We start from the raw sequence: 9,200 nt of genomic DNA, 5'->3' as shown, positions 1-9,200 counted from the left end.
CGATCATAATGCTAACAGAAAATGTCTATTGAAATAAAAGTTAAAATAAAGAAATACTGTGCCTTCTAATAAATACACCATATCAAACTACTTTGAAAGATTTTTTTTTAATTTTTCCACATACTCATATAAAGCTTCTACCTACTACAGAATGAAGTCTTTTTCTGCTCTCTGTAGCTTTCAATACACAATTTAAATACCTCTGAAATCCAGATATTGCACTCACACCCAAAAAGCAGCCCAAAGCATGTCTTCATACCACGCCAAGATAGTACAGAACAGAAACTGACCTACTGACCAGTCAAACCCAATGACTTTTCTACTCTCTCAATCCCTGGGAAGAAAATCCCATAATATTTCATACTATAAAGATGTTTTTTGGAATGACACTTTTTGATGACTGAAGATTCCTGCTTTGCACTTGTCCCTCAGTATTAAAGGACATCTGTTTATCAGATATGATGCTACTACTGTCTTGTGGCTACCAACCATAAGCCTTAGTCCATATGGCCTTCTTCTTGAACTCTGGGAGAAATCTCAAGGCCAGAAGCATAGCTGAGAAAACAAGGACAAGTCACATGATTATGTACAGTAAAATACAATAAATACCCTGTACCACAATTATTTCTGTATTATTTTCATTGGCTGTTTTTAGGGCTTTACAGGAGTTAGTAAAAATGGGGTGGTATTTGAGCCAGGTTCTATAGGCACAGCCATAATAAAAATAGTACTAATAATAAACTTTCTACCTCTTCCTCTCATTAATAGTCTCACCATCATTTCCTGATCTTCCCTGTTTCACCTTCCACAATCTGCCCTCCCCAGCCTCTAGCTGGAGCAAGAATTGCTCACTGATGGCTCAGCTTCATTCACCATCTGCACTTATGTTCAGTCCATGGCCTTATGGAGTTTCCAGTTCTGCCCATTTCAGCCCAACCTCATCATGGCTTTGTCTACACTGCTGGTTGAATAACAAAACCACCTGTCATTCGCAGGTGATTGAAAAAGCCCCCCAACCCACCAAAAGACAAAAGCTTTACCATGGAAAGTGGCAGTGTGAATGTCTCATTGTTGGCCAGAGCACCCTTCTCTCGACAATGTGAAACTGCTCATAGGATATGGAAATACTCTATTGCCAAAAATGCCAACAAACAGCATCCACCCTGCTGACTTTTAGTGACAGGGCTGTGTGAGACAAACAAAATTTCTGCTGACTATAGCATGCTTTGGGCCTGGCCTTAGGACAAGGCAAGCAAGGCGGTTGCTTAGGACCCCACGTTCCAATTGATTATAGCATCCACTGCTCACAAGCCAGACCCCCTTCAGTGAGCTGCCTTGGGCCCAGCCAGCCCAGCTGTGGTTGCTGCCATATGAACGGCAGGACACCATGAAGGGATCAGTTAAAGAAGCGTGCATAATTTCTAGCATGGACAGATTGATTATATCACAATTTGCTCTGCCCCCCATGGGACCAAATTCTGTTCATGTCCACTACTAACACTTCCTTGTCCCTGCAAAAGCATCCCTGAGCGCTTACCGAAAAAAAAATTGTAGGAAGATGATTACTCTTGAAGCTGTTTTACCCACATCAGGATTAGCCAGGTTACCACGTGTTAAATAATTTTGAACTGGCTGTCAACAGTGATTGGAATACTCGTCTTCTCAGAACACCACCACAGTAGGAAATGCAGAGCAAGGCTTGCTTAACACTTAAGTAACCTTAACTGGATACGAATAAAGTTTTGGTATCTTACTCCATTTTATGTTAAATCTGAAAGCAAAACTAATGAGAAATCCTGTGGCATCTTATAGACTAACAGAATTTTTGGAGCATAAGCTTTCGTGGGCAGACCCACTTTGTCAGATGCATGCAAATGAAGTGGGTCTTTGCCCACAAAAGTTTATGCTCCAAAAAAATCTTTTCATCTGCAAGGTGCCAGACTTCTTGTTGGTTTTGCAAACACAGCTACCCCTCTGATACTGAGAACAAAACGTAATTCTATGTGGATTTTCCGTGGCATGGTAGCAAAATAAAACAAGGAACCAAACAATCTGAAAAAGGATTTTAAATGATAACAGAGAGGAAGCCGTGCTAGTCTATACACTATCAAAACAAAAAGCAGTCCAGTATCACTTTAAAGACTAGCAAAATAGTTTATTAGGTGAGCTTTCGTGGGATGGACCCACTTGTTCTGGTCTGGCTATGGTCTGAAGAAGTGGGTCTGTCCCACGAAAGCTCACCTAATAAACTATTTTGCTAGTCTTTAAAGTGCTACTTGACTGCTTTTTGTTTTGATTTTAAATGAGAAGACTATTTGTTTGCCTGTGGAGGTTATCTTAAAACTAATAGATATTTCAGCACAGACACATGTTGTTAACTTACAAATATATTGGTTCTTGAACAGACTAATGCTGTTTTCCTGTGCTGAAGTAAGAAACGATATCAGAAATATACTACCTTTCAACAAGTCTCTGGAGGATTCGGATAGCACTTCTCGAGGGCTCTCCATTATATTGAACAGCCAGTCAATAAACTAAGATTAAAATGAGTAACAGTTATACATTTAAGAAAATGTCCATATCAGAACATCACAATTTCCCTGTGGCACCTTGTAGACTAATTATCTGTTAGTCTATAAGGTGTCACAGGACTTGCTGTTTTTGATGTTACAGACTAACTCAGCTAACTCTCTGATACTCATCACAATTTCTCTCCAACCTGACTGGCTTAAGACATACACTCTACTCAAGTTTCGCAACAGTCTAGTCATACAATGGCATATCCACGGAAGTTAGAATTTGCTTATCACAATATTACAAGTCCATGAGTATTTCATCAAAAAACCCATAAACAGAACAGGAATTAGCTTAATGATTACCAAAGTTACTGCTTTTTGGACTATGAAAATATAGTAAGCCTTCACTGTTGCCTATTTCTATTATGCTATTTGTCTTTGGCCATTTATTTGGCTGCTGGTGAATCTTAGTTTTTTCGTAGCATGGACATATAATATTCAGTACGAATAACAGTATTAAATCTATAAAGTAGTAATTCATTATTGGTGCAGAGGAAAAAAAAAAATCAAACAAAAAATGAGATCATCCACTCATTTAAATTGTGGCATCTGGTGTAAATTGAGAACCTGGCCCTAAAAGTTTGCATGCTGAACTAGTCAGACACAGGAGCAAGTCTGCACATGCAAGCACCTCTCCCCTCCAAGACAAACTACCTAATGTCAAACACCCAATCCCTAAGTGTTCTTTATTTCCTTGTAACTTAGTAGATTTAACTGCATGTTTTAAGTTAGTTGTATCTGATTGTGATAAAGCAAAATCAACTCTCAAGTTAGATGCAGTAGATACAGAGGAAATAATAGCTGCTGAGAATCGACGGCAATTCAATACACCCTCCGGAAGTGCTTAGTATCTTGCAAGATCAGTGCTTTAGAAAGCAAATTACATGCAGCTTTACCTTTTGTGTTTGTTCTTTCCAAGGCTCTTTAGCCAGCAAAAGCTGCACACTGTTTGGAAGGAGAGTCAGCGTCTCCTGGACAGACAGCTTTTCAATTGGATGCTTGCCAAAATCATCTGCAAACAATTCTGGCAGGATTTTTTTGTGTTTCCATGGTGACCAGCTGGCACTGAGCCCAATCAGGAGTGGTGTAGCATGGTCAGCCCAGGCAACCACAGAAGCTGCAAATATCCACAACAAGAAGTCTACAGCCTAAACAGGAAACAGACAAGTTTGGTTCATTAGTTACAGACAAAGAAGTTATGACATCTTATTCTCCAGGATAAATCCTATGCAACTGAATACTCAAACTTTAAAAGAGAAAGACTGAAGGTAGTTTAACGGACTGGCTTTTGTACTTTAAAGACATACAACAGTATTTAAGAACTAAACACCGCCTTCCTTAAAGCAAGGGAAACAAATGGAAACATTTCTGAACCAAATTTACTTCACAATGAACTTAGTCATTTTAATCTGTAATGGAAAATAAAAGCTTGTGGACAGGCATTTCAGCAAGCCTAGTATCCTGTTCCATGCAGCAGCCAACCACTGATCCCAACACCCTAATTACCATCCTTCCTTCGATGGTGGCCTGGAGCACTACTCCAGTAGCCATAGCCCCCTCCTCAACCAGGGTCTTCCTCTGTCTTCAAGCCCTCCAGAAGATAAGACTCTAACTTAATCTTTAGTTTCCACAACTGTCCTGGGCTGCCTTGACTCTCATGGTGATTGACAGCCCCCACCATGAGGGAGTTGGAGGGGTGGGTAGGAATAAAGGTACTTGTGCCTCTTTGTAGTACAAAGTATTTATGCTTTGCTCGCTTTGAAATGGCAGGTGGGAAGAATAAAAGAGGATGTTTGATATAGGTCCACAGTGATTTTGGCTACCCCATCATGGAGGTGTAAAAGGCCACCCTGGCAAGGGCTGCCTGTCCCAGCACCCCAAAGAGCAGATCCTCAGGCTCCTCAGCTCCTCCGCCTGGAGGTTTACATTGATGGTCACCCTCTTAGGAATTCCTGGTGGGCCCCAGCATTGTCTGGGAGACCACCGAAGGGGGCCCCACAATGGTGTCATCCAGAGAGAAGGAAGGAAGAGGCCTGCACTGGGGTGACCTCCTTGGGACCAGGGAGGGCTGAAGGCTGTGTCTGTAACTCCTGTTCTACCTGTGGGGGGGGAGCCTTTGAGGCCCCAGGTGTCACAGGAGATTTAGTGGAGATGGTGGTAGCCAATGGTACCAGTGATGTACCAGCTACCAAGTATGGTACCTGGGATGGCACAGGAAGCCCCCACAGGCTCCAGGGGTACCACTGGGATGGCCAAGTCTGTGGCCACTGAGCAGTCTAAGAGCTTGTCTGCAGGACTAGAAGGATCAGATGAGGTCTTTTAGTCAGTGGCACTGAGACTTGGCCCAAGGCCATGTGGTAATGGGAGCTGACACCAATGTGGAACTGTGCACTCGTCACTGAGGCTGATGATAGGACACGAAAAAATGTCAAGAATGGTCCTCTGGAAAACGTGCTGTTAGGGGACCTGTGATGTGGGCATTGGTGGCCAGCCAGCCTGTAGTGGCTCAAGAGTGGCTGTGGGATCAGCTGAAGAGTGGTTCTCTGAAGCATAGTGGGACTACCAACTTCTCACAGATGCACTGCAGGGAGTTGCTACCCAGAGAACTGTACCAACACAGCGAATGATGCTGTGTTAAGGACCTATCCATGAAACAATGCTCAGACCACAGGGAGTACCAGTCTTAAGTGCACCCCTTGTACCTGCAGGCGCTTGTCTCAGGAGATCTGTGCCAAAGTACAAGGGAGCCCAGCCTAATAGCTTCTGCAGCCTTACGTCATGTGGGGGGACTAGGCCAGAGTGGGGGCTATGTGGCTCTCACTGTGAGGACAGGACTTAGATGTTCCACTTAAGGGGAAAGACACCTTGGTGGGAGACTGGGATGGTGCCAGGGCGATTGCAGGGGTAGGTGGCACTGGCATGGACAGAACCTCCTGGACCGCTTGGAAGGCCTCCGGCATCGACAACACCTGGAGATGTTTGACACCACTGAAACACGCATCAAAAGGACCCAACATGTCTGCTATGCCACAGCAAGAGAACTGACCAGAGTTGGTATCCTGGGTCTAGACTTCTTAGACCCCTGAGATTTGCCTCTGCCTTGCCTAGGCTAGGCTTGTGCAGAGTAAGGGACCCTTTGAACAGGTTAAGAACTATTTAGAAAAACTGGGCATATACAAATTCATGAGGCTGGATCAAATACATCTGAAAGTATGAAGGAGTTGGCTGATGTGATTGCAGAGCCATTGGCCATTAGCTTGGAAATCTTGTGGCAACCAGGAGAGGTCCCAGGCAATTAGGAAAAGGCATACATAGTGCCTATCTTTAAAAGGAGGAAGAAAGAGGTTCAGCAAGGCCAAGTGCAGATTCCTGCACTTAGCATGGAGGAATCCCAAGCACTGCTACAGGCTGGGAACCGACTGGCTAAGCAGCAGTTCTGCAGAAAAGGACCTGGGGATTACAGTAGATGAGAAGCGTATATGAGCCAATAGTGAGCCTTTGTAGCCAAGAAGGCTAACGGCATACTGGGGTGCACTAGTCAAAACCCTGCCAGCGGATCTAGAGAAGTCATTATTCCCCTTTAAATGACACTGGTGAGGCCATATCTGGAATACTGCTTCCAATTCCAGATACCCCATTATAGATAGGATGGGTATGCACAGGAAAGAGTTCAGAAGAGGGTGACTAAAATGATAAGGGGGAAGGAGAACATGATTTAAGAGAATAGGTTGATTGATTTGGGCTTATTTAGTTTAGAAAAGAGTGAGGGGGGGATTTGATAGCAGCCTTCAACTACCTGAATGGGGGTTCCAAAGAGGATGGAGAGAGGTTGTTCTCAGTGGTGACAGATGACTGTACAAGAAGCAATGGTCTCAAGTTGCAGTGGAGGTGGTCTACATTGGATATTAGGACAAACTATTTCACTAGGAGAGGGGTGAAGCTCTGGAACAGGTTACCTGTTGAGGCTGTGCAATCTTCTTCCCTAGAGGTCTTTAAGTCTCAAGCTTGACAAGGCTTGGCTGAGATGCTTTAGCTGGAATTGGTCCTGCTTTCAGCAGGGTATGGACTCAATTACTTCCTCATCCAACTCTACAAGTCTATGAATGTTGTTGGGAAGCCAACAGTACTGGAAGGGTGCTGTATACCAACATGCTGGTTCTTGGCTCTGAGTGTTCTCACACAGAGCTAGAGAGGATTCCATCAGGAGAGCCTTGAGATGAACGTCCCTCTCTTTTTCAGTATAAGGCTTGAAACATTTGCGCATGTGGCACTTATCATTTATCTGAGCCTCTCCTAAGCACCTCAAACAGTTCCAGTGGGGGCTGCTCACTAGCATGGGCCAACTGCCACAGCAACACAACTTGAAACCCAAAGAATGGGCCATGCCCCAACTTGAGGCTAAGTCTTTACAAGACCTACATTAGCTACTCAGAAGAGTAAACTAACAATAGAAACTATTTAAAGGGAAAACAAAGTCCAGATGAGACATGAACAACAGTTAATGCTGAGATGAACACCAAACACCATCACTAGCATCAAAAGGGAAATGAGCTTGTAAGAGGCCAGAGGGGTTCTTTATGGTGTGACTGAGCACCTCCCATCCCCATGCATACTGCTAAGGCAAAATTTTCTGGTATTGGCGCACGTAGCGAGCATACACACCTACACTGAATGAACATAATCACTCGAAGAAGAACTACAAATAATATTGGTAGCCCTGAAAATATCCAACCCTCATATAAAATGTTGTTACAGTACTCTGACCAACTGGGATCATCAATATCACAGATGAATAAACATAATATAAAGGAGCTTTTCCTTTTAATCATTCTAAGCATGTAGAGTTATACATGACATAGTTTACTTTCATATTACGTCAGTGTTCTCACAGGTTAGGTGCTAGTTTTTGGTAAAAGACTTTAAATATATGTAAATTTTAAGCACTGATTGTCCTCAAAAAGTTATTTTCCTTGCAGAGATAAGAGGACATTATTCAAAAAGAAAAAGTGAGAGAATACTACCTGTTCCCTGGAAAAGACAATTTACACTAGAATCCAATTTTCCCACTGAAAACAACATATTATCTTCACAGCATATACCTCTTTAAGATCCACGTTTTGTATAGATATTGACTTGTAAGCAACATTTCTGATATAGCCCATCAATTCTAACAGCCAGTCCATTCTCTTCAACACTCCTGAAAGAACAATATTGTGTACTTAAAAATTCTAGCAAATAACCCTTTTTCTTTTAAAAAGAAAGTACCAGAAATCACCACAGCAATGCAACAGCAGGCCGTGGACGAAAAGCAACAATCATAACATTTGTGTGCCCATGCCGAAAGGCACATGGACAACTTAAAAATAATACCTGAAATTCACATTACAACACAGGCAGTGTGGCTGCCACAATCTCTAAAGCTAGCAAACTAAAAATAATACATTGAAAAAACTAATAAAAATATCCTTTAAAATAATTCCATCTTGAGGATGTGCTCTGTGGACATCCCATATAGATTCCTCATCATGACATTCTAACGCCAACACAGAAGTGATTCCCTCCCTCTCTCCTTCCCTCCAGTTAAATTTATCTAGGCTTTATGTTGAGTCCAATGCATGGTGAGAAAATCTGGGGACTGTAGAAAGGAGTATGTAAAACCTCCTCCTTTGATCAGTAAAATTAATACAATCGCTATATGCTTAATTATTTAGTCTTGATGTTTCAACTTAAGGAGGCTCCTAGTACACAATGGCATACTGCCATGTAAACCTAACCCTGACATTGCTTCTCTGTAACTGTCTTGATGAATTTTTGTCAGTGCTGCTAAGATCAATTACATTCTCTTCAATCAAAAATCGATCAATCAGACTTGGGCTCAAACCCAGCTGTGCCTTCTTTAGCCAAACAAAACATCAGCTACTTTCAGCATCAATATTGGATGTGTACTCTGTTCCTTCCTAGCCTACCTTTCAGGTGCTCCTTTTTATCATTTTATACTACTCTTACTTTTGTGTCTTCTTTTATGCATCTAAATTCTTAAGTGATAAGTAACATCCCTTATTTCAACCAACCCCACCACTTGGCAAATCCTTCAAACAGATTTGATGGCCTGAAGTCCTTTCCATTTAAACATCTATCCTTTCATATTTGTGTAAGTTAGATTTTAACTTCTGGAGAGCAGTGACCTCCCAATTTGTCTATAAATCATCCCACCCACTTTTAATACTCCAAACGAATGCATACCACCCCTACAAAGATTTGATTGGACCAAAACTTTTATTTGAAGTAATCTGTGCAGATTCATAAACCTTTTTTTACTTCTTCCTTCAGTGTGGCCTTACCTGTGTTTTCATGGCTTACAATTCGGGCATGGTAGAAACCATGCAGCAACATCCATGCTATAGTTTCTTTCTGCTGACATCTTACTGCAATACCAATCACATCATTCAAGCTCAACAAAGACAATCGGCCTTGAGAAACTAAATGAATTTTGATGAAAGTGGCTTTTTCTATGTTGTTCTGCAAAATCAACAAAAACTTGATTGAAGTAAAACAGTCTTTCTGGGGTGGCAACAATAAAAGATACTATATATGTATCTGTATAAATATGGGAGGAATCCTTCA

The 9,200-nt window shown here is 42.1% G+C and overlaps 1 protein-coding gene across 1 annotated transcript in view; it reads right to left on the bottom strand.

Annotated features, from left to right (window-relative positions):
• Positions 1 to 88: 88 nt before the first annotated feature.
• FOCAD (focadhesin) overlaps positions 89 to 9,200 on the bottom strand; it is a 165,944-nt gene continuing 156,832 nt past the window's right edge. Inside the window, exons 40-44 of the mRNA XM_074994977.1 lie at positions 8,918 to 9,095; positions 7,676 to 7,773; positions 3,473 to 3,724; positions 2,459 to 2,534; positions 89 to 555 (exon numbers count right to left, since the gene is read on the bottom strand). Coding sequence (XP_074851078.1) covers positions 482 to 555; positions 2,459 to 2,534; positions 3,473 to 3,724; positions 7,676 to 7,773; positions 8,918 to 9,095 — 678 coding nt within the window. The 3' untranslated portion in view covers positions 89 to 481. The remainder of the gene's footprint in view (positions 556 to 2,458; positions 2,535 to 3,472; positions 3,725 to 7,675; positions 7,774 to 8,917; positions 9,096 to 9,200) is intronic.

The sequence above is a fragment of the Carettochelys insculpta genome, chromosome 5, assembly GCF_033958435.1.
Source record: "Carettochelys insculpta isolate YL-2023 chromosome 5, ASM3395843v1, whole genome shotgun sequence".
NCBI lineage: Eukaryota > Metazoa > Chordata > Testudines > Carettochelyidae > Carettochelys > Carettochelys insculpta.
Note: the sequence above shows the minus strand (reverse complement) of the source record. Positions and strands in the feature narration are given on the sequence as shown.